The sequence below is a fragment of the Phalacrocorax carbo genome, chromosome 9 (genome assembly GCF_963921805.1).
Source record: "Phalacrocorax carbo chromosome 9, bPhaCar2.1, whole genome shotgun sequence".
Taxonomy (NCBI): Eukaryota; Metazoa; Chordata; class Aves; order Suliformes; family Phalacrocoracidae; genus Phalacrocorax; species Phalacrocorax carbo.
This window is the reverse complement of record NC_087521.1, coordinates 33,015,650-33,040,920: the sequence shown is the minus strand read 5'-3', so window position 1 is coordinate 33,040,920 and position 25,271 is coordinate 33,015,650. Positions and strand designations below refer to the sequence as shown.

The window sequence follows — 25,271 nt, the reverse complement described above, 5'->3', positions numbered from 1 at the left end:
TCTCATGGTATCCTGCAGCCGCAGCAGGAAATCCCTCCTGCGCCAGCCTGACAGGGGTATGGTGGTCAGGAGGGGCATCACAGCTGTCATCAAGGTGTCGGTGGAAAAGCCTGCGCCCACCGTGATATCGACTTACCCAAGTGAACCGAGTTGATTGTCAATAAAGTAATTTCCCCAAATCGAGTCACCCGGCCTTGTCCTGCCGGGTGGGTCTGCGCTTTCTGGCTGTCAGGGCTCTGGCTGCCTGGGGAGCTGTGAGTTGCTGCTCCGGGGTGGGGCCGAGGGGCGGGGCTGGCCGGCGGGCATGCCCGTGATGCGCTCTGGCGCCTGTGACAGCAGAGGGGACGAGTCACAATGGGGGCGGTTATCAGGGGCGCCAGCAGGACGCCCTGCCCCAGTACAGCCTGGGCCAGCGGTGAGTGCGCACGCAGGCAGAGGCTGGGCTGGACGAGGGCCGGGGCAGAAGCGCGCGCCCCCGGTGGGGTGGGTTCTCACCCTGCATCGAGGGCACAGCCGCTCGTGGGAGCGCCTTGGGCAGGGCACGGTGATGCCGCTGCCGCGGGTGGGCGCAGGCCTTGCTGCCTCCCAGCTGCCTTGCCCCCTCTCCTCCCTGCCCCCAGCTCCCCCCACCACCACCTCCCTCCCTTCCAGCCACACTCAACCCCTTCTCTCCCTCCTCCCGCAGGCCATGGCTGCCACAGAATTCCTCATCCGGGTTCTGCTAGGGACCATTTGGTACCCGCAGAAGGTTGGTGATGAGCTGGATGAGGCCACGCGCGAGCGCATGCAGCAACGTGCGCAGCTGCTGAGCTTGGAGATGTCTCGGCTGCTGCAGGAGCTGAAGCAGAGCAGCCAGAGGCAAAGGAGCCAGGTTCAGACGAGCCAAGAGCCAAGCGTCATGACCTGGGGAGCTCTGCTCTTTGCTGCCTTGCAGCAGCGACAGTTCTGGGCCATTGCTGGAGTCCTGGTCCTGCTCTTTGGGCTCTGGTGGTGGCTCAGCAGAAGGAGCCATGAGACCGACACATGCAGCAAGAAAGGCAGTTGCAGAAAGAAGGGGCACAGGCAGGAGCAAGAAGGAAAACCCAGTGTTGCTCTGGATATGGGCAGAATTTTGGCGGAGCGCCTTCTGGACGTGCCAGAATCATTTGTCATGGTGGAGGAGCTGGTGGATGAACTTCTGCGTACCTGCCGAAGACTCTGCAGGAATAGTTTCATGCCGCGACTGATGCCAGCCATTGGGGAGGGCAGTTTCTGCCAAGGCTGGAGTCCCCGTGAGGATGACGCCGTCTACCGCCTGCTCGTGCCCCTGCAGGCCCCCCACGGGCACGCCTTCCACCTCGAGCTGGGCACTGATGAGGAGATGCCGGCAAGGAACTCCCGCCTCCGCGTGGAGCTGGTGTGTACCTGCATGAGGGAGCGGCTGGCAAAGGACATGCTGTGCTTCCTCCACCACCCCAAGGAGGAGCTGAGGAGAAATCAGGGTCCCAGCCTGCTAGGCACCCTCTGCACCGGCCCCTACCTAGACGTGGAGAAAACCACACGCTGGTTCCAAATATTGGTACGTGCAGCCTGGCGGGTTTTGCCTCGGTCGCGACACAGCCGCCTCACAGTGCTGCCCTCCAGGCGCTCCTGCAAGCTCCGGGTTGTGGATGCTTCTGATAGTCTCCTCCTGATTGAGATGCTGTTTGGGGTGCAGCAAGGTGACTCGGACACCTTCCTGAGCATCGAGTAGGCAGAGGCCAGGCTTACCATCAGCGGGACGTGGCCAGAGAGCTGTGCTATGGCAGAGGTGCCAACATGCCAATAAATCACTTGTTGAACACACAAGCGCTGCGTCCCTGAGGTTCCATGCATCACTTTGCTGGGGAATGCAGGCGTGGGGTGCTGACAGCTCAGCTGCCACACAGTCGGCCAACATTTTGCAGAAGAGCGGGTGCAGTGCCCTCTGGTTTCAGTGATTCATTGGGCCTTGCCTTCCCAGGTGGTGCAGGCTAATCCTAGTAGGCAGCTTGGCATCACGCAGCTGCTCAATCCCTTGCCAACAGTGGGCAGGCTGAGTGCATCAGCAGGGTGAAAGGGGGAAGACTTGTGGGTTGAGAGAGGACAGTTTAGCAGCAAAAGCTACGTGGCCAGGTAAAGCAAAACAAAGAAGCCGTTCACTACTGCCCTGTTCTGCTGAGCAGACCTGCCTTTACAGGAAGCGTTCACCTCCCTGCGGCTTGGGTTACCAGGAAACTTGCTAGCCTTGTACAGCGGCCCTCAGATTATTGTCAAAGAGCCATAGAATAGCTCAAGTTGGAAGGGACCCATAAGGATCATTGTGTCCAACTCCCTGCTCCTTGCAGGGCTACCTAAAACTAAGTCATATGACTAAAGAGCATCATCCAGACGCCCCTTGAACTCTGGCAGGCTTGCTGCCGTGACCGCTTCCCCGGGGAGCCTGTTCCAGTGACCAGCCACCCTCTTAGTGAAGAACCTTTTCCTAATGTCCAATCTGAAATTCCCCTGACGCAGCGTCAGTCCATTTCCTCATGTCCTAGTGCTGGCCAGCTTGAACTCTAACGGAGCTTTGGCTGCACAGATTTTCCCCCTACAGTGGCAAGCCCCATCTCTGTCGTCTTCTCGTGTCGCCTCTCTTTCCTTGCTTCCAGTGTCCGTACACTTTCCTTCTCCACCTATGTTCTTGAAGAGGATCCCTGTTCAGCCAAGCCGGCCCTCTGCCCCACTTGCTTGACTTCTGACACCTTGGAATTGCCTGCTCCTGCGCTCTTAAGAGATGGCTCTTACAAAGTGGCCAGCATCCATGGACAGCCAATACCCGTGAAAGCAGATTCCCAGGGAACCTTACTAACTAGCTGCTTCAGCAGCCCCAAGTCACCTCTCCCCGCATCCAGGCTCCAAGTTCTGCTGGCAGCTTTCCTCTATCGCCAACGCCTGGGAACTCCGTTACTTCGTGGTCACTGTAACTAGTGACCAAGACAGCCACCAATCACCACATTGCCCACCACTCCCTCTTTCTTTACAAGCAACAAATCTAGTGTAGGGGAATAGACAGGGATCGGCGACCGGAAGATTACGGGATGTCACGGAAAGATAGACTCCTCCCCATAGGAGTGGCAGGAACAGGAACCGCAAGAGCTATATAAGCGTGTGACGCAGCCAAATAAACGGACATTTTGTATCCATCATGTTGATGTCTGTGCATCACTGTCCCCAGGGCGGGCAGAGCCCTGTGTCCCGGAGGTATGCGGCCCAAGATAAGTTCTCCCGTAGAAGCGTACAGCTACAAGTGGTGACCCCGACGTGATTAGCGGGGAGGCTTGGCAGGTTCGCCGGGGGGAAAGAGAGCTTGGGGCACGCAGGGGCGGGACGGGGAGCCGCAGGTCGGCGGGCGCGCCATGGATTCAGTCGTGAAGGTACTGAAGGGATTGGGGAAGGAATATGGTACTTCGATATCGAAGGCGCCTACCTCAAAGGCCATCCAATGGATGATTACGCAGGGGCTCATACGAGGTCCTGCAGACATATTTGATACGGATAAGTGGGTGAGGATTAAAGAGGAGTTAGCCGAAAGGGCTATGATGGGGAAACCCCACTACATACAGGTCTGGGGAAAAATACACGGATTACTATTGAAAGCTCGGGATGATCAGGAGACGTGGCGGCAGGCGCGGCAGTGCCTGCACGGTGTTACGGGCGACAGTAGCCCGGAAAGAGACCCAGGAGGGGCAGTGGGGACGCAGACAGGGGCAAGCATCGCGGGGGGTGGGGAAGAAGGGGAGAGTTCGGACGGAGTAGCCTGGCCAGCGACTCAGTCTGAGGCTCCCAAAGAGGTGGATCGGGAAGTGGCGGTGTTCCCTGTTGGGCCAACAGGGCCTTTTGAGTCCCCCCCCGCATACCCCTGGGATGATTTGGTACGCGCGCGGGAGGCCGCGCGCGGGGAGGGTGACGTGGCAGTAGACGCAGCGGGAGTGACGGAGCGGAAGGAGGAAGATGACCGGCGCCGGAAGCAGCGCCGGCAGCGGCGCAGCCCTCTGCCCGACCCTCGAGACTGGCTCCCGGGGCAACCCTTGAGATGGGAGTCGGACGAGGAGGGGGATTGGGATGCCTGGAGGGGAGGGCAGGGGGAGTATAGAACAACTTCGAGCAGCAGCGAATCAGAAATTGGGGGAGAAACCGATGCCCATATGTGGGAAGAGAGAGCAGCTTGCCTGCGGCGCGCAAAAAAGAGGCATAAGGCAGCAGAGACTCGGAGGACCAATCAGAAGGAGGGAGGAAAGGGACCGTCAAAAGGGGAGGTCCAGGGTGCTGCAGCTCCGGAGGGGTCTGCGGAGGACGTGCTGCGGCAGCTGCAGCAGGTTATGCGCGCACTAGGGGAAGTAACTCGGCAGCAGACAGGACTTTTAACGAAGGGTGCACCCCAGCGACAGTCAGTTGAGTTACCTAACTGGCGGCTGATAGCTAGAGATTGTAGCCTCGATGGAGTAAGGATAGAGATGCCCGGGATCTTCCCTGTCCGATTAGCTCCAGGAGGAGGAGTGGAGTGGACGCCGATAGATGCCAAACTAGTGCGAACTTTATGGCAAGAAATTAAAGAAAAGGGGCTGAAAGATGAAGGAGTAAGATTGCTGCTGGACGCTGCGCATGCAGCGCCATTGACCCCCTCTGATGCTAAGCAGTTGGCAAAAGCAATATTAGCTCCCACAATGTACATACTTTGGAAGGAGGCAATGCACAGTGCTTGCCACGCCCTTGTACAGCAAGCGGTGGCAATTCCGAGCCACCCGCTGCGGGGGACCACCCTTGACCGGCTCACTGGCAGAAGTCGTGGGCTGGAAACCTCGCAGTTGCAAGCAGCAGAATTAAGGGGCAGGGAGCTACAAGCGGTAACGGAGAGTTCCCGCAAAGCGTATAGTGAAGTGGGCAGGTATGAGAAAAAAGCAGAACCTTGGCAAAAGATACAGCAAGGTCTAGCAGAGCCATTTACAACGTTTTGTGATAGGTTGCAAAAAGCTATTATGGAATCAGACTTGCCATCAGCAGCCAGGGAGGCAGTCCTTATGGATTGCCTCCGAAGTCAGGCAAATCCGCAAACACAAGATATCCTCCGCACCCTGGCGGTAGGGGCGCCATTGGGCCAAACCATCAGGCATGTCTTGCGCCAGGAGGCGTTGAACCAGCATGGCGGTACGGGAGCGCACGTCTGCCAGAACACTGACTGTGGAAGTGAAGAAAGGGCAATGGTGCAAGCAGCCGGGGTGGGGCCGATATGTCACTTGTGTGGTCGGCGAGGGCACTTTAAAGCTGGGTGCCCGCTAGCGGAAAGGGGAGGACGTAATGGAGGAGGAGTACGCCCAGTAGGGAGGTGCTGGGTGTGTGGGAAGCCAGGACACCTGGCAAGAGATTGTCCAACTACGAGGCCGGGAAACGGCCAAGGGAGGGCGAAGCGAGGGGGATTCGCGCCTCCTATGAGTCAAATGACCCCCATCACGGTGCCAACGCCAGGAGCTTGGCCCACCGTAGCGAGCCAAGGGGGAGTGAACCGTCACGCAGGGGGGCAAGATTTGCAGGTTACAGCCCCCGCGTGGCCTTGGTCATAGGCTGTGATGAGAGACCCATGGCAGCAGTGATGATTACCCCGCAAGAACCGAGTTACCCGGCACGAATATGCCTGGGAATGTTAGTGGATACCGGGGCAGATGTCACCATAATGTCACTCAAACGGTGGCCATCAACTTGGCCCCTCGCCATGGGAAAACGTATAATAGGGGTAGGAGGAGAGCAACAGACGAGAACAAGTACTTGCCCTGTGAAACTCGAAGTCATGGACGAGGACGCAGGGAAGCTCCTCACGGCTGTAGTGACCATATTAGTAGCAGATGGGGTAGCAAGCCCCTTGTTAGGGCGAGACGCCCTTGCCCAGATGGGGATCGGGTTGAAAAATTTATCATAAGGGCCACTGCCTCAGAGAGGCTTCATCAGCACAAGTTAGTGTGGAAAACCGAACAGCCCGTCTGGGTGGAGCAGTGGCCCCTGACAACAGAGAAAACAGAGGCTGTAAGAGCTATAGTAAAACGAGAGCACGAAGCAGGGCACCTAGAGCCCTCAATGAGCCCGTGGAACACCCCTATATTTGCTATAAGAAAGAAAGATAAAAACCAATGGAGGATGCTGCATGATCTTAGAGCAGTAAATCAGCAAATGGAGGACATGGGGCCTCTCCAACCTGGCCTACCAGATCTGAGTGCTGTCCCAAGAGGATGGCAAGTTATTGTTTTAGATATCAAAGACTGCTTCTTCAGCATTCCGCTACATCCAGATGATAGAAAGAGATTTGCCTTTACTCTGCCTGCGGTGAACCGCACAGAACCAGGTAGTAGATGGCAGTGGACAGTACTTCCGCAGGGGATGAAAAATTCTCCAGCGATCTGCCAGAGGTATGTGGCTTCTGCATTGCAGCAAGTAAGGCAGCAGTATCAGGAGCAAATCTACATGATCCACTACATGGATGACGTCCTCATAGCTGCGCCCACCGAGGCGCTGTGTGAACAGGTCTTTGCAGACGCCCAAAGGGGCCTTGCGGAACAGGGCCTCAAGATAGCTGAGGCAAAAGTACAGCGAGGACCAGTGTGTGGATTTCTGGGTGCTAGAATAGAAGGGGATTCCATACGAGCTCAGCCTATTAAACTTACACCTAAGGTTAAAAATTTACACGATGTCCAGAAGCTGGTAGGAGCACTGCAGTGGTTGCGGACATTCGTGCGCGTCACCGGTGAGGAGATGCAACCTTTCTATGCGTTGCTGAAAGGGATCAACCCATGGGAGCCCAGGAGTTTAGACGCTGAGGCAGTTCAGCAGTTGCAGGTGATAGAACGTCGAATGCAAAAGGAAGGAGTATGGCGGTGGGACCCCCAGGAGGAATTAATTGCGGGTTGGATTCTGACCGCCTGTGGCGGGTTAGGATTGCTATATCAAATACGAGCAGGGGAGGAAAAACCACTGCGATGGGTATATCAGAAGGTTCCCAAGGATGCATTCTCCACAAAAGTTAAGGTAGCCGGGGGAATGATTTGGCGGCTGCGACGGGAAAGCAAGGTAATTTTTGGGAAAGAGCCAGATAAGCTGACAGTGCCGTGGAATGGGGAGAAATGGCAGAAGGTGGTAGAGAGTGAAGAAGATATCCAATTGGCAGTATACTCATACCCAGGGAAAATCGTCACAGGCACAGTACAGAGGTGGGCCGAAACAGCCAAAGTGGTAGATTTGAGTGTGGATAGTAGAGTTTTGGATACCCCTCACCCAGGACCAACATATTTCACAGATGCTTCCTCAAAGACAAACAGAGCGGCGGTAGTGTGGAAAGAAGGGAATAGTTGGATGCGACAGACGTATGAGGAGCAGGGTAAAAGTGTGCAGTGGCTGGAGGCGAAAGCGCTAGAGATGGCCCTGCGAAAGGATATAGATCGGCATATAAATGTGTGCACAGACTCCTTATATGTGTATAAGTTAGTCATGTCCATGAAACGAGAGGGTGTACCACACACGGAAATTGCCTTGATGCTAGAGATTGCTTTATCACGGCGAGGAGCAACGGTGACAGTAATTCACATTCGCAGTCATCAGACAGGGCCTGGACCACTGATTGAGGGGAATCGCATGGCTGATGAGGCAGCCGCGGGAGTCTGGACCTTGGCGGAGGCAAAGAAACTGCATGAACAACTGCACCTGGGTGCTAAAGCCTTGGCAAAGGAGTGTGGCATCTCAATAAGAGCAGCGAGAGAAGTAGTAGCCACCTGTCCTTACTGTCAGCGCTCGCCATTGTGGGAGGCAGGAGTCAACCCTCGAGGCCTGGAAGCAAATGCTGTCTGGCAGACTGACTTTACTGAATGCCCACAGTTGGCCCCCGGAAAGCACCTGGCAGTTACAATTGATACTTATAGTGGAGTCATCATGGCTACTCAACATCGGAAGCAGACCGCAACGCACTTGACTACGCATTGGACCACGGTGATGGCGTGGCTTGGAAAGCCTACCGAGATAAAAACAGATAATGGCCCATGCTTTCGCGCTCGAAATACCCAAGAATGGTGTAAGGCTTGGAATATTATATTGAAACACGGCATTGCTTACAATAGCACAGGGCAGGCTATAGTAGAACGCGCTCATCGCACCTTGAAGGCAAAAATAATACAGCTTGGGGAGGGGGAGGGGTATAAGGGAACTATACCCATAGCAGCTCAGCAAACTATTTTAATGCGTGCACTATATTCGCTTAATCATTTTATACGCGGGCAGGAGCAAGTTACAGCAGTGGAGAAGCACTTTGGCAAAGCTCAAGCAGGCGAGCGCTATCCACAGGTACGAGTAAGGTTCCCAGGCAGTGAGCAATGGGAGAGAGGATGGAAACTGAGATGCCTGGGGAGGGGCTACGCCGCGGTTGAGAATGAAGGGCGCATAGAATGGGTGCCTGCAAAGTGTGTGAAAGCAGAACTGTGCAAGGATGTACAATGAATAATCCCTTTCTGAGTTGTCTCTTGCAGGGTCTGCTGACATGGATCCTCATGCTAGCCGTACCATTGGGAAAAGAAATGAGCTCCTTGACAAGATCACAAGCAGTATTGCAACGAGAGCGACACTGGAAAGGGCGGCAAAAGAGAGATATAAACTGGAACTGGATAGTAATAACTGGGGGATCTTGTTGTGTGTAGTAATCATGGTTACTTGTGGGCTACCATTGTTATGCTGTGTTATAAGACAAATCAAAGAGCGCCTGCGAGCGTTACATGAATATAGATCTGACCGCAATATGTATCCGCTTATGCAAGTAGCTTCGTAGAATTTTAAGTAGCATGGGGAGGGGGAGATGTAGGGGAATAGACAGGGATCGGCGACCGGAAGATTACGGGATGTCACGGAAAGATAGACTCCTCCCCATAGGAGTGGCAGGAACAGGAACCGCAAGAGCTATATAAGCGTGTGACGCAGCCAAATAAACGGACATTTTGTATCCATCATGTTGATGTCTGTGCATCACTGTCCCCAGGGCGGGCAGAGCCCTGTGTCCCGGAGGTATGCGGCCCAAGATAAGTTCTCCCGTAGAAGCGTACAGCTACAGTCTAGGAGGGCACCTTTCCTGGTCGGCCCCCCTTAGCACCTGCTAAGATAACCAAGAAGTTATCTTCAGTGTGCTTCAGGAATTTCCTGGACCTGTTTGCGTCCACTGTACGATATTCCCAGTTGACGCCTGGGAAGTTCAAACCACCCATAAGGAAGAGGGCAGTTGATCCAGAGATATCCCTTACTTCCTAGTCCAATAATTCATCGGTGGCATCGCCCTGGCTGGATGGTCAGTGGTAGGCTGCCACAAAAGCATCCGCTTTATTTGCTTTCCCCTTCACCCTTAGGCGGCGGCTCTCAACCATGCCGTCCCCAGCTGCAAGCCCTGTGCACAGTCCAGCCCCTCCTTTCCACCCAGTGCTACCCTGAGGCGCGGAAACAAACTCTACAACTCACGGAGAGTTATAAAGCAGGTAGGTTTATTGCAGCCCTGGGTGCAAGGGGCGTCGCTCCTCCTGACTTGCACACTGCAAGTCCTGATGGACAAAGCTTATATTGCTCAGTTATATACATACGCATTAGATTTCCTGGCACTAATTATAATACTTGCCTCTTAATTACGCATGCATTTTAAGTCCCTTCTTCCACATATGGTCGGTCATGAGTTGGCCCATCCAGTAATCTTGCCAGTGTATTGCAAGGGGTGTTGGTTTCAACGGGTGTTCTGACTCTTATCTAGATGGAGATGTCCTTAGCTCCTTTTGTCTTGGTTTTGAGTGGCACCTGCTGCTAGGTTGTTTGCATCCCCCCCAGGATGTTCCCCATCAGGCTTGGGAAGATTACATCCTTGGGTGCATTCTTGCCTGAGGCCCCTTACAGCAGTGGCAGTCTGAGGCTGTTGCCTGTTTGTCCCGGGTGCTTCTGAGGGGAACCTCAGGGATCACGGGGTGGTTTCCAGACAGGAGTTTGGTAGTTCTGCAGCGTCCTTATAACTTTGTTTAGGCGCTTCTTGTCCTGACGCCCCTCTGACTCCCCCAAAGCAACAAGTTTCCGTCATCGTGCAAGCTCTGCCTGTTACCTTACAGCCCAAGGCTACCTCGTTATCCTGGCTGAGTTTTGGCTCCGGGCCCCAACATTTGTTGCGCTACACTAGATTGCATTGGTGACGTTTAACTATGCATTCCCTGAATCAACCCCTCCGCCTCGCCTGTCCTGCCTCTCTCTCCTGAAGAGCCCGTAAGCGTCTGCCACGTCACGGCACACCAGTCACAGGACTCATCCCACCAGCTTTTGCGTACGCCGATGACGTTCTAGCTCTGGGACTGGGCCAAAGCTTCTAGCTCCTCTTCTTTATTCCTCCTGCTGTGCGCATTAGCGTAAAGATATTTCAGACGTGCTCCGCTGTACTCAGCACATCAGTCAGAGTGGTACGCGATGGTATCTTCCCCAACACCCTTTTTCTCTTAACCTAATTTATACTATTTTTTACCTTTCAGGTGGAGCTTGAGTGACTCTAGTCATACGCACCTTTATTATGATTGGTGTAAAATTCCCTTGCTTTGCCCAGTGAGGGGTGGTTGCATCTTAGAGGCAGGTAGTGAAAGGACTAAACCCCTGACAGTCCCTGACTCAGACCTAATTGTACGCATCCTTCTTGTCTTGTGGCTTCCTCCCTTGCAAAGATAGTGTTAGGTATTTGAAGAATGCCACTTGGTGCCTGATAGGATTAAAAGGACCTTGACTAAGCTCGTAAATTCATCGATAACATAGACTCGGGACATCAGTGCCGAGATAAGCATCAGCCTCTTGTGATAGTCCAAGGCCAAAGGACTGATGAGATAATTCAGTGACTATATATAGGCAAAGGAAACCCAAAGTTCAACCATCGGACAGGTGAGGAAGACCATCGGAGACCACTGGAGGACCCCCGAAGACCACTAAAAAGACAACTATGCACGCGGATTGAACTTTTCCATACGTTAATGAATCCTCGGGAACCTTATGACTATGCATGACTTTATAGCATAATAATCTTTGGAAGTTTACCGAATCACTGGAGCACTCGTGGTGGAGCAATCCCCAGTGCTGCCCAGCGCTGTAATAAAGAATGCCTGCTTAATAGTGACTTTGTTGCTATTGAGTTTTATTTTGGGAACTTTCTGGATACGCCGCTTCCTCTTACGGGGAGGCTCGGACTTTGAAGGATAGTATCCGCAAACTTTTGTAGCAGTAGCTTTTGGGACGGAGGTGTGTTTTGGTATTATAATGATAAAAAGGACAGCATTTTGTCAAAACCATGACAGACTGTTGGCTCGGGGTAGCAAACGTGCAGTGTACCAGCTCCGTGGTCACGGAGCCTGGGCAAATGTGCAGTGTACCAGCTCCATGGTCACGGAGCCTGGGCAAATGTGCAGTGTACCAGCTCCGTGGTCACGGAGCCTGGCCATGGTGTCTCCACACCGTTCCACCCTCCGGACAAATCCTCCTAGAGTCAGAACACCAAGTTCTCCTGGCATCGCTGACATCTAAGGTTACGAGCCTAGGGGACTTCCATGGAATGGATTGCTCACCTGTCAGCCGCACGCTACCCTGCAAGACTCTTCCATGCTGTACCTTTTCTAAAAACATAAGTTTAATTTCTAAGTCACCCCCACCGATTATTCCACACATCTTCCACTGGGTCAGGTTGCTCGGCGCCCCGTCCAACCTGACCTTGAATGTTTCCAGGGGTGGGGCATCTACCACCTCTCTGGGCAACCTGTTCCAGTGTTTCGCCACACTCATAGAATCTCCAATTGCTAATACCTGACGTGCTTTCCTGGTGGCACCGGTTCTAATGCAGGTGATGGCTCAACTTTGCCCGCTTGAAGTTCCTGGATGCTGTCCGTTACTCCCGTGCTCTGAATTCTCCAATCCCACACGGTCACATCTGCATCCAAGCCCCTCTAACAAACACCTCTGTGAAAGCCTCCCGTAAGCTGGCGTCATAGATAAGTACCTGTAGCAAGACCAACTCCAGGGTCGTTTAGATCCAGAAAGAACAGGTGGATGGTGATGCCACAGAACGACGGCTGCTTTGCAAAATAGTAGTATGTGCGTGTTAAGTAGCGCTTGGTCAAATCACGTTGTGCCTGAATGCTAGAGAAAGGTATAAGAACCTCGTGTAAAACCATGTTTGGAGTGCCCCAGTTTGCATGGGACACCTCATGCGCATGAATAAAGAATTTCTCTTGTAATTCTGTACTTTGCACCCTAGCCTCTCTCCTGAGTCGGTGCGGGACAGTTGCGAAAGTTTCCTAACACTTCCCATGGTTGGAAGCGGTTGCGGGGACAGCCAGCACCGCCCAACTCTCCCAAGACCTGCTGCCTGCTGGCCAGGGCCTCCCGCGCGCAGCCCAAGGCCGTCAGGCGCACAGATGTTGTCCGAAAAGCGGATTCGCTGCCCGGTGTGCAACGAGTCGATAATCACACCCTCAGGAGAGACATTGTTAATTTACTTCAGGGTTGCGCAAGCCTGGCTGCTCGGTGGTTTTCCACAAATCAAGCATAACGTAGCCGGCTACCTCATTATATTTATACATAGGTCCAGACATATTCTACCTATCCAATACCTACCCATTCTCATCTACAGAGGCATTTGCGAAGCAGTATCTCAGATGCTGTGGCAGGCTTTCATTTCCCAAAGCCCTTCTGCAGGATGAGGCCCATGGCAGGAGCACGGACAGGGCAGGCCATAGTTAAACAATCAGCGAAACCAGAGCCCACTGCATCAGCTCTTCTGCAAAATGCTCTCTAACTGCGCCAGCTGAGCAGGGAGCACCCCGTGCCCGTGTTCCCCAACAAAGTGGCGCACAGACACTCGCAGAATCAGCGTTTATTCAAAGACACGATTTATTGGCACCTTGGCACAGAGTAAAGGTCCCGGAGGGGACAGTGTCTCTCAGAGAGGAAGGGCAGTCACCGTCCAGCAGGCAACGGGTGTCTCTGTCGCAAGCCTCCTTGCAACGGCCCCTTCAGCTGCATGGGGCCCCGCTCCCCAGGGCGTGCTTCTTCTGTGCAGGAAAGGCGCAGCAGCAATTCCCACTGCTGACGGAGCTGTGTGTTCTCCGTGTCCAGCGTGCTTGGTTCTGCAGGACCAGCTCCCCGGGGAGTGCCGCCACGCCTGGCCCTGTGCGTGAAGATGTGCACCTCTGCCATAGCACAGCTCTCTGGCCACGTCCCGCTGATGGTAAGCCTGGCCTCTGCCTACTCGATGCTCAGGAAGGTGTCCGAGTCACCTTGCTTCACCCCAAACAGCATCTCAATCAGGAGGAGACTATCAGAAGCATCCACAACCCGGAGCTTGCAGGAGCGCCTGGAGGGCAGCACTGTGAAGCGGCTGTGTTGCGACCGAGGCAAAACCTGCCAGGCTGCACGTACCAATGTCTGGAACCAACGTGTGGTTTTCTCCACGTCTAGGTAGGGGCCGGTGCAGAGGGTGCCTAGCAGGCTGGGACCCTGATTTCTCCTCAGCTCCTCCTTGGGGTGGTGGAGGAAGCACAGCATGTCCTTCACCAGCCGCTCCCTCGTGCAGGTACACACCAGCTCCACGCGGAGGCGGGAGTTCCTTGCCGGCATCTCCTCATCAGTGCCCAGCTCGAGGTGGAAGGCGTGCCCGCGGGGGGCCTGCAGGGGCACGAGCAGGCGGTAGACGGCGTCATCCTCACGGGGACTCCAGCCTTGGCAGAAACTACCCTCCCCAATGGCTGGCATCAGTCGCGGCATGAAACTATTCCTGCAGAGTCTTCGGCAGGTACGCAGAAGTTCATCCACCAGCTCCTCCACCATGACAAATGATTCTGGCACGTCCAGAAGGCGCTCTGCCAAAATTCTGCCCACATCCAGAGCAACACTGGGTTTTCCTTCTTGCTCCTGCCTGTGCCCCTTCTTTCTGCAACTGCCTTTCTTGCTGCATGTGTCGGTCTCATGGCTCCTTCTGCTGAGCCACCACCAGAGCCCAAAGAGCAGGACCAGGACTCCAGCAATGGCCCAGAACTGTCGCTGCTGCAAGGCAGCAAAGAGCAGAGCTCCCCAGGCCACATTGCTCTGCTCCTGGCTGCTCTGCTCCAGCTCCTGCAGCAGCCGAGACATCTCCAGGCTCAGCAGCTGCGCACGTTGCTGCATGCGCTCACGCGTGGCCTCATCCAGCTCATCACCGACCTTCTGCGGGTACCAAATGGTCCCTAGCAGAACCCGGATGAGGAATTCTGTGGCAGCCATGGCCTGCGGGAGGAGGGAGAGAAGGGGTTGAGTGTGGCTGGAAGGGAGGGAGGTGGTGGCGGGGGGAGCTGGGGGCAGGGAGGAGAGGGGGCAAGGCAGCTGGGAGGCAGCAAGGCCTGCGCCCACCCGCGGCAGCGGCATCACCGTGCCCTGCCCAAGGCGCTCCCACGAGCGGCTGTGCCCTCGATGCAGGGTGAGAACCCACCCCACCGGGGGCGCGCGCTTCTGCCCCGGCCCTCGTCCAGCCCAGCCTCTGCCTGCGTGCGCACTCACCGCTGGCCCAGGCTGTACTGGGGCAGGGCGTCCTGCTGGCGCCCCTGATAACCGCCCCCATTGTGACTCGTCCCCTCTGCTGTCACAGGCGCCAGAGCGCATCACGGGCACGCCCGCCGGCCAGCCCCGCCCCTCGGCCCCACCCCGGAGCAGCAACTCACAGCTGCTTCAAGCATCCATAGCTTGACAGCCCAATGGCTCCCCTTACAAAGCAGACAAAAGACCCCTGAAACCCTCACCAAACCTAAGATCCGGTGACATGTGCCATGGATACTGTCAGTGGTTGAGCACAGCTGGGCACCAGGTCTCACCAAACCGCTCAATCATTGCCGCTCCACATGACTGCAGGAGGAGAAAATGACAACAAAATGCAGTGCTTTTCGATAAAGACAGGGAGATCACTCAGCAATTACCACCACTGGCAAAACAGTGACTCGATTAGGGGAAATTACTTCATTAATTTATTACTTTATTACCAATCAACTGCATTACTGGAATCCCTAATATATACGATGAACAAAGAAAGAGCCAGCACAGATCCCCAGATGAGCTATTAGTGGTGGCAGGTATACCCCTGAGGAAAAGGAGGTGCTGTTTACAGTCGCTAACACTGAGGCCAAGAGTCACCCAGCATTGGGCAGTTTTCCGTGCTAGGCTGCCTGGCACAGCGGCCCATACCTCCTGCATCCTAGAGCTCTTATCTCAGTATCAGCCAGCCAGCAAAGGCAAGCGACCAGCTTCAGCATTCTCTTTGTTCATGGAAATCAACCTATTTCCTTGACAGTTAATAGTTATCAGCAGGAATTTGGCTTTGCAGTTCTTAAATAACAAACCAGGAAGTCTGAGGATGTCTGTTGCAGAAAGCTTTAGCATAAGTGTTTAACAGCTTGGCATAAGATCACAGCATAAAAACCAAAATGACCTGTGTTAGAAGACTGAACATTCTGTCCGCAGTTTTGAGTAACAGATATCTATAGAACTGTAAGCAAGTGTAAAAACAAGGCTCGTCTAATGGTTTCAGCCCTAAGCACAACAGGAAGTACAACCACAATCGCATGGTAAGGCATTTCCATGGCAACTGATAACCTTTTCCATTAAACTGGAGTTAATTTCAGGCTATAATCTGCCAAAGGACAGGGAATGCACAAGGACGAAGCAAGATAGCTAACACCATATGTAGAAAAAGGAAATGGCTGAACTGTGGGCGTGATGGGAGTGGAAAGGAGCAAGAGCAGGACTCGGCATAAGAAAACCCTGTCTCAGCGTGTCATGTCACAGGCAGGAAATGCTCCCTGCACTCCATTGCCACTGGATGTCACTACGTGGGTTTCCCTGCAATCGACTGTGTAAATAACGCACGTGCAAGAAGTCTGCATCGCTTCGCTTTCCCTGGTCCCTAAACGGTGTCATGGGTCTCTCCTAGCTTAGGAGCAAAAAGTATTAATTAACTGGCTTACGAGATACGCTGCCTCCATGGTTGCCAGGGCCCTGACCAGCCCCCCCAGGCCTTCCCTCCGCCCTGTCCATGGCCCAGAATCCCCCTGCAGCTCAAACCAGGGCTGTCAGTCCCCGTCAGAGCGACACTTCAGGTTGTCAGTTTCCAGCTTCCCCCAGCCTTGCCTGGCCTGGCCATGGGCTCCGTTGAGCCAGGCCCACCAGTGGGCCAATATCCCAGCCTGGCCTCGGCCTGGCCTTGTCCCCACAGCCCTGAGCTGCAGGTTGACTTCCTGGCCTGAACTCATCCTGCCTCATCACCGTGAACCTGCTTGATGATCTGCAGGCATGAGTGAACCTGCCAAGGGTCTCCAGGCCTGCCCCACTACCTGGATGGAGGTGGTGGGACAGGCCTTTGTCTTAGCACACTCAGCTCCTGACTTCCAGGCCCTGAGGGAGCGGCTGGCCCTCGCTGTACCCTGGCACAAGTGTCCAGAGTGCCATGATGCCTAGGTTCTGCTGTAAGTCCTTCCCAGGAAACTGCACCCCAACCCCCCACAATCCTCTGCACCCTAATAGATCCTGTTGTTGCGGTACCTGAAAGCTACAGATTAAGTGGCCGTGGGGCAGTCCCAAAGGAAGGTTGAACTGGACCACCAGAAGCCCTCCTGTCAATTTAAGAGCCGTGGAGAAGTGTCACTGCTTGATAGCTGGACCTGTTGGTTTCCCACAACTGCAAACTACAGTGATGACGCCTTACAGCCACTTCTCCACATCCCTCTTGAGGAAAAAGCAGCATTGAATAGGTCTACCACTCCAGCTGGCCCAAGGTCACGGGGAATGTGAGAGAAGAGCTTCCCTAACCAGCAATTTGTTTTAATTAACTAGCATTCCTTCCTGGGAAAGGTTGAGGGGTTCAGCTGTTTGGAAGGCAGGGGGCAAGATGATCTCCTGGGGCATGTTCTCATTGCCAAAGAAGAGGTGGTCAAGGCGATTCTCCTCCAGGCAGCAGCGCAGGTATCTCATGGTATCCTGCAGCCGCAGCAGGAAATCCCTCCTGCGCCAGCCTGACAGGGGTATGGTGGTCAGGAGGGGCATCACAGCTGTCATCAAGGTGTCGGTGGAAAAGCCTGCGCCCACCGTGATATCGACTTACCCAAGTGAACCGAGTTGATTGTTAATAAAGTAATTTCCCCAAATCGAGTCACCCGGCCTTGTCCTGCCGGGTGGGTCTGCGCTTTCTGGCTGTCAGGGCTCTGGCTGCCTGGGGAGCTGTGAGTTGCTGCTCCGGGGTGGGGCTGAGGGGCGGGGCTGGCCGGCGGGCGTGCCCGTGATGCGCTCTGGCGCCTGTGACAGCAGAGGGGACGAGTCACAATGGGGGCGGTTATCAGGGGCGCCAGCAGGACGCCCTGCCCCAGTACAGCCTGGGCCAGCGGTGAGTGCGCACGCAGGCAGAGGCTGGGCTGGACGAGGGCCGGGGCAGAAGCGCGCGCCCCCGGTGGGGTGGGTTCTCACCCTGCATCGAGGGCACAGCCGCTCGTGGGAGCGCCTTGGGCAGGGCACGGTGATGCCGCTGCCGCGGGTGGGCGCAGGCCTTGCTGCCTCCCAGCTGCCTTGCCCCCTCTCCTCCCTGCCCCCAGCTCCCCCCGCCACCACCTCCCTCCCTTCCAGCCACACTCAACCCCTTCTCTCCCTCCTCCCGCAGGCCATGGCTGCCACAGAATTCCTCATCCGGGTTCTGCTAGGGACCATTTGGTACCCGCAGAAGGTTGGTGATGAGCTGGATGAGGCCACGCGCGAGCGCATGCAGCAACGTGCGCAGCTGCTGAGCTTGGAGATGTCTCGGCTGCTGCAGGAGCTGAAGCAGAGCAGCCAGAGGCAAAGGAGCCAGGTTCAGACGAGCCAAGAGCCAAGCGTCATGACCTGGGGAGCTCTGCTCTTTGCTGCCTTGCAGCAGCGACAGTTCTGGGCCATTGCTGGAGTCCTGGTCCTGCTCTTTGGGCTCTGGTGGTGGCTCAGCAGAAGGAGCCATGAGACCGACACATGCAGCAAGAAAGGCAGTTGCAGAAAGAAGGGGCACAGGCAGGAGCAAGAAGGAAAACCCAGTGTTGCTCTGGATATGGGCAGAATTTTGGCGGAGCGCCTTCTGGACGTGCCAGAATCATTTGTCATGGTGGAGGAGCTGGTGGATGAACTTCTGCGTACCTGCCGAAGACTCTGCAGGAATAGTTTCATGCCGCGACTGATGCCAGCCATTGGGGAGGGCAGTTTCTGCCAAGGCTGGAGTCCCCGTGAGGATGACGCCGTCTACCGCCTGCTCGTGCCCCTGCAGGCCCCCCGCGGGCACGCCTTCCACCTCGAGCTGGGCACTGACGAGGAGATGCCGGCAAGGAACTCCCGCCTCCGCGTGGAGCTGGTGTGTACCTGCATGAGGGAGCGGCTGGTGAAGGACATGCTGTGCTTCCTCCACCACCCCAAGGAGGAGCTGAGGAGAAATCAGGGTCCCAGCCTGCTAGGCACCCTCTGCACCGGCCCCTACCTAGACGTGGAGAAAACCACACGCTGGTTCCAGATATTGGTACGTGCAGCCTGGCGGGTTTTGCCTCGGTCGCGACACAGCCGCCTCACAGTGCTGCCCTCCAGGCGCTCCTGCAAGCTCCGGGTTGTGGATGCTTCTGATAGTCTCCTCCTGATTGAGATGCTGTTTGGGGTGAAGCAAGGTGACTCGGACACCTTCCTGAGCATCAAGTAGGCAGAGGCCAGGCTTACCATCTGCGGGACGTGGCCAGAGAGCTGTGCTATGGCAGAGGTGCCAACATGCCAATAAATCACTTGTTGAACACACAAGCGCTGCGTCCCTGAGGTTCTATGCATCACTTTGCTGGGGAATGCGGGCATGGGGTGCTGACAGCTCAGCTGCCACACAGTCGGCCAACATTTTGCAGAAGAGCGGGTGCAGTGCCCTCTGGTTTCAGTGATTCATTGGGCCTTGCCTTCCCAGGTGGTGCAGGCTAATCCTAGTAGGTACAGCTTGGCATCACGCAGCTGCTCAATCCCTTGCCAACAGTGGGCAGGCTGAGTGCATCAGCAGGGTGAAAGGGGGAAGACTTGTGGGTTGAGAGAGGACAGTTTAGCAGCAAAAGCTACGTGGCCAGGTAAAGCAAAACAAAGAAGCCGTTCACTACTGCCCTGTTCTGCTGAGCAGACCTGCCTTTACAGGAAGCGTTCACCTCCCTGCGGCTTGGGTTACCAGGAAACTTGCTAGCCTTGTACAGCGGCCCTCAGATTATTGTCAAAGAGCCATAGAATAGCTCAAGTTGGAAGGGACCCATAAGGATCATTGTGTCCAACTCCCTGCTCCTTGCAGGGCTACCTAAAACTAAGTCATATGACTAAAGAGCATCATCCAGACGCCCCTTGAACTCTGGCAGGCTTGCTGCCGTGACCGCTTCCCCGGGGAGCCTGTTCCAGTGACCAGCCACCCTCTTAGTGAAGAACCTTTTCCTAATGTCCAATCTGAAATTCCCCTGACGCAGCGTCAGTCCATTTCCTCATGTCCTAGTGCTGGCCAGCTTGAACTCTAACGGAGCTTTGGCTGCACAGATTTTCCCCCTACAGTGGCAAGCCCCATCTCTGTCGTCTTCCCGTGTCGCCTCTCTTTCCTTGCTTCCAGTGTCCGTACACTTTCCTTCTCCACCTATGTTCTTGAAGAGGATCCCTGTTCAGCCAAGCCGGCCCTCTGCCCCACTTGCTTGACTTCTGACACCTTGGAATTGCCTGCTCCTGCGCTCTTAAGAGATGGCTCTTACAAAGTGGCCAGCATCCATGGACAGCCAATACCCGTGAAAGCAGATTCCCAGGGAACCTTACTAACTAGCTGCTTCAGCAGCCCCAAGTCACCTCTCCCCGCATCCAGGCTCCAAGTTCTGCTGGCAGCTTTCCTCTATCGCCAACGCCTGGGAACTCCGTTACTTCGTGGTCACTGTAACCAGTGACCAAGACAGCCACCAATCACCACGTTGCCCACCACTCCCTCTTTCTTTACAAGCAACAAATCTAGGAGGGCACCTTTCCTGGTCGGCCCCCTTAGCACCTGCTAAGATAACCAAGAAGTTATCTTCAGTGTGCTTCAGGAATTTCCTAGACCTGTTTGCGTCCACTGTACGATATTCCCAGTTGACGCCTGGGAAGTTCAAACCACCCATAAGAAAGAGGGCAGTTGATCCAGAGATATCCCTTACTTCCTAGTCCAATAATTCATCGGTGGCATCGCCCTGGCTGGATGGTCAGTGGTAGGCTGCCACAAAAGCATCCGCTTTATTTGCTTTCCCCTTCACCCTTAGGCGGCGGCTCTCAACCATGCCGTCCCCAGCTGCAAGCCCTGTGCACAGTCCAGCCCCTCCTTTCCACCCAGTGCTACCCTGAGGCGCGGAAACAAACTCTACAACTCACGGAGAGTTATAAAGCAGGTAGGTTTATTGCAGCCCTGGGTGCAAGGGGGGTCGCTCCTCCTGACTTGCACACTGCAAGTCCTGATGGACAAAGCTTATATTGCTCAGTTATATACATACGCATTAGATTTCCTGGCACTAATTATAATACTTGCCTCTTAATTACGCATGCATTTTAAGTCCCTTCTTCCACATATGGTCGGTCATGAGTTGGCCCATCCAGTAATCTTGCCAGTGTATTGCAAGGGGTGTTGGTTTCAACGGGTGTTCTGACTCTTATCTAGATGGAGATGTCCTTAGCTCCTTTTGTCTTGGTTTTGAGTGGCACCTGCTGCTAGGTTGTTTGCATCCCCCCCAGGATGTTCCCCATCAGGCTTGGGAAGATTACATCCTTGGGTGCATTCTTGCCTGAGGCCCCTTACAGCAGTGGCAGTCTGAGGCTGTTGCCTGTTTGTCCCGGGTGCTTCTGAGGGGAACCTCAGGGATCACGGGGTGGTTTCCAGACAGGAGTTTGGTAGTTCTGCAGCGTCCTTATAACTTTGTTTAGGCGCTTCTTGTCCTGACGCCCCTCTGACTCCCCCAAAGCAACAAGTTTCCGTCATCATGCAAGCTCTGCCTGTTACCTTACAGCCCAAGGCTACCTCGTTATCCTGGCTGAGTTTTGGCTCCGGGCCCCAACATTTGTTGCGCTACACTAGATTGCATTGGTGACGTTTAACTATGTATTCCCTGAATCAACCCCTCCGCCTCGCCTGCCCTGCCTCTCTCTCCTGAAGAGCCCGTAAGCGTCTGCCACGTCACGGCACACCAGTCACAGGACTCATCCCACCAGCTTTTGCGTACGCCGATGACGTTCTAGCTCTGGGACTGGGCCAAAGCTTCTAGCTCCTCTTCTTTATTCCTCCTGCTGTGCGCATTAGCGTAAAGATATTTCAGACGTGCTCCGCTGTACTCAGCACATCAGTCAGAGTGGTACGCGATGGTATCTTCCCCAACACCCTTTTTCTCTTAACCTAATTTATACTATTTTTTACCTTTCAGGTGGAGCTTGAGTGACTCTAGTCATACGCACCTTTATTATGATTGGTGTAAAATTCCCTTGCTTTGCCCAGTGAGGGGTGGTTGCATCTTAGAGGCAGGTAGTGAAAGGACTAAACCCCTGACAGTCCCTGACTCAGACCTAATTGTACGCATCCTTCTTGTCTTGTGGCTTCCTCCCTTGCAAAGATAGTGTTAGGTATTTGAAGAATGCCACTTGGTGCCTGATAGGATTAAAAGGACCTTGACTAAGCTCGTAAATTCATCGATAACATAGACTCGGGACATCAGTGCCGAGATAAGCATCAGCCTCTTGTGATAGTCCAAGGCCAAAGGACTGATGAGATAATTCAATGACTATATATAGGCAAAGGAAACCCAAAGTTCAACCATCGGACAGGTGAGGAAGACCATCGGAGACCACTGGAGGACCCCCGAAGACCACTAAAAAGACAACTATGCACGCGGATTGAACTTTTCCATACGTTAATGAATCCTCGGGAACCTTATGACTATGCATGACTTTATAGCATAATAATCTGTGGAAGTTTACCGAATCACTGGAGCACTCATGGTGGAGCAATCCCCAGTGCTGCCCAGCGCTGTAATAAAGAATGCCTGCTTAATAGTGACTTTGTTGCTATTGAGTTTTATTTTGGGAACTTTCTGGATACGCCGCTTCCTCTTACGGGGAGGCTCGGACCTTGAAGGATAGTATCCGCAAACTTTTGTAGCAGTAGCTTTTGGGACGGAGGTGTGTTTTGGTATTATAATGATAAAAAGGACAGCATTTTGTCAAAACCATGACAGACTGTTGGCTCGGGGTAGCAAACGTGCAGTGTACCAGCTCCGTGGTCACGGAGCCTGGGCAAATGTGCAGTGTACCAGCTCCGTGGTCACGGAGCCTGGGCAAATGTGCAGTGTACCAGCTCCGTGGTCACGGAGCCTGGCCATGGTGTCTCCACACCGTTCCACCCTCCGGACAAATCCTCCTAGAGTCAGAACACCAAGTTCTCCTGGCATCGCTGACATCTAAGGTTACGAGCCTAGGGGACTTCCATGGAATGGATTGCTCACCTGTCAGCCGCACGCTACCCTGCAAGACTCTTCCATGCTGTACCTTTTCTAAAAACATAAGTTTAATTTCTAAGTCACCCCCACCGATTATTCCACACATCTTCCACTGGGTCAGGTTGCTCGGCGCCCCGTCCAACCTGACCTTGAATGTTTCCAGGGGTGGGGCATCTACCACCTCTCTGGGCAACCTGTTCCAGTGTTTCGCCACACTCATAGAATCTCCAATTGCTAATACCTGACGTGCTTTCCTGGTGGCACCGGTTCTAATGCAGGTGATGGCTCAACTTTGCCCGCTTGAAGTTCCTGGATGCTGTCCGTTACTCCCGTGCTCTGAATTCTCCAATCCCACACGGTCACATCTGCATCCAAGCCCCTCTAACAAACACCTCTGTGAAAGCCTCCCGTTAGCTGGCGTCATAGATAAGTACCTGTAGCAAGACCAACTCCAGGGTCGTTTAGATCCAGAAAGAACAGGTGGATGGTGATGCCACAGAACGACGGCTGCTTTGCAAAATAGTAGTATGTGCGTGTTAAGTAGCGCTTGGTCAAATCACGTTGTGCCTGAATGCTAGAGAAAGGTATAAGAACCTCGTGTAAAACCACGTTTGGAGTGCCCCAGTTTGCATGGGACACCTCATGCGCATGAATAAAGAATTTCTCTTGTAATTCTGTACTTTGCACCCTAGCCTCTCTCCTGAGTCGGTGCGGGACAGTTGCGAAAGTTTCCTAACACTTCCCATGGTTGGAAGCGGTTGCGGGGACAGCCAGCACCGCCCAACTCTCCCAAGACCTGCTGCCTGCTGGCCAGGGCCTCCCGCGCGCAGCCCAAGGCCGTCAGGCGCACAGATGTTGTCCGAAAAGCGGATTCGCTGCCCGGTGTGCAACGAGTCGATAATCACACCCTCAGGAGAGACATTGCTAATTTACTTCAGGGTTGCGCAAGCCTGGCTGCTCGGTGGTTTTCCACAAATCAAGCATAACGTAGCCGGCTACCTCATTATATTTATACAATAGGTCCAGACATATTCTACCTATCCAATACCTACCCATTCTCATCTACAGAGGCATTTGCGAAGCAGTATCACAGATGCTGTGGCAGGCTTTCATTTCCCAAAGCCCTACTGCAGGATGAGGCCCATGGCAGGAGCACGGACAGGGCGGGCCATAGTTAAACAATCAGCGAAACCAGAGCCCACTGCATCAGCTCTTCTGCAAAATGCTCTCTAACTGCGCCAGCTGAGCAGGGAGCACCCCGTGCCCATGTTCCCCAACAAAGTGGTGCACAGACACTCGCAGAATCAGCGTTTATTCAAAGACACGATTTATTGGCACCTTGGCACAGAGTAAAGGTCCCGGAGGGGACAGTGTCTCTCAGAGAGGAAGGGCAGTCACCGTCCAGCAGGCAACGGGTGTCTCTGTCGCAAGCCTCCTTGCAACGGCCCCTTCAGCTGCATGGGGCCCCACTCCCCAGGGCGTGCTTCTTCTGCGCAGGAAAGGCGCAGCAGCAATTCCCACTGCTGATGGAGCTGTGTGTTCTCCGTGTCCAGCGTGCTTGGTTCTGCAGGACCAGCTGCCCGGGGAGTGCCTCCACGCCTGGCCCTGTGCGTGAAGATGTGCACCTCTGCCATAGCACAGCTCTCTGGCCACATCCCGCTGATGGTAAGCCTGGCCTCTGCCTACTCGATGCTCAGGAAGGTGTCCGAGTCACCTTGCTTCACCCCAAACAGCATCTCAATCAGGAGGAGACTATCAGAAGCATCCACAACCCGGAGCTTGCAGGAGCGCCTGGAGGGCAGCACTGTGAGGCGGCTGTGTTGCGACCGAGGCAAAACCTGCCAGGCTGCACGTACCAATGTCTGGAACCAACGTGTGGTTTTCTCCACGTCTAGGTAGGGGCCGGTGCAGAGGGTGCCTATCAGGCTGGGACCCTGATTTCTCCTCAGCTCCTCCTTGGGGTGGTGGAGGAAGCACAGCATGTCCTTCACCAGCCGCTCCCTCATGCAGGTACACACCAGCTCCACGCGGAGGCGGGAGTTCCTTGCCGGCATCTCCTCGTCAGTGCCCAGCTCGAGGTGGAAGGCGTGCCCGCGGGGGGCCTGCAGGGGCACGAGCAGGCGGTAGACTGCCTCATCCTCACGGGAACTCCAGCCTTGGCAGAAACTGCCCTCCCCAATGGCTGGCATCAGTTGCGGCATGAAACTATTCCTGCAGAGTCTTCGGCAGGTACGCAGAAGTTCATCCACCAGCTCCTCCACCATGACAAATGATTCTGGCACGTCCAGAAGGCGCTCCGCCAAAATTCTGCCCACATCCAGAGCAACACTGGGTTTTCCTTCTTGCTCCTGCCTGTGCCCCTTCTTTCTGCAACTGCCTTTCTTGCTGCATCTGTCGGTCTCATGGCTCCTTCCGCTGAGCCACCACCAGAGCCCAAAGAGCAGGACCAGGACTCCAGCAATGGCCCAGAACTGTCGCTGCTGCAAGGCAGCAAAGAGCAGAGCTCCCCAGGCCACATTGCTCTGCTCCTGGCTGCTCTGCTCCAGCTCCTGCAGCAGCCGAGACATCTCCAGGCTCAGCAGCTGCGCACGTTGCTGCATGCGCTCGCGCGTGGCCTCATCCAGCTCATCACCAACCTTCTGCGGGTACCAAATGGTCCCTAGCAGAACCCGGATGAGGAATTCTGTG

The 25,271-nt window shown here is 54.7% G+C and overlaps 2 protein-coding genes across 2 annotated transcripts; both read left to right on the top strand.

Annotated features, from left to right (window-relative positions):
- Positions 1-688: 688 nt before the first annotated feature.
- LOC135314926 (inositol 1,4,5-trisphosphate receptor-interacting protein-like 1) lies at positions 689-1,732 on the top strand. Its single transcript, XM_064459980.1, has one exon. It carries the CDS (start codon positions 689-691, stop codon positions 1,730-1,732), a length of 1,044 nt encoding a protein of 347 aa, XP_064316050.1.
- A 15,999-nt stretch (positions 1,733-17,731) lies between these two features.
- Positions 17,732-18,775, top strand: LOC135314925 (inositol 1,4,5-trisphosphate receptor-interacting protein-like 1). The gene has a single exon (XM_064459979.1). The coding sequence runs from the start codon at positions 17,732-17,734 to the stop codon at positions 18,773-18,775; it is 1,044 nt and encodes a 347-aa protein (XP_064316049.1).
- Positions 18,776-25,271: the final 6,496 nt, after the last annotated feature.

Coding starts and splice junctions, on each gene's coding strand:
- LOC135314926 (XM_064459980.1), top strand. CDS start 689: ATGGCTGCCACAGAATTCCTCATCCGGGTTCTGCTAGGGACCATTTGG.
- LOC135314925 (XM_064459979.1), top strand. CDS start 17,732: ATGGCTGCCACAGAATTCCTCATCCGGGTTCTGCTAGGGACCATTTGG.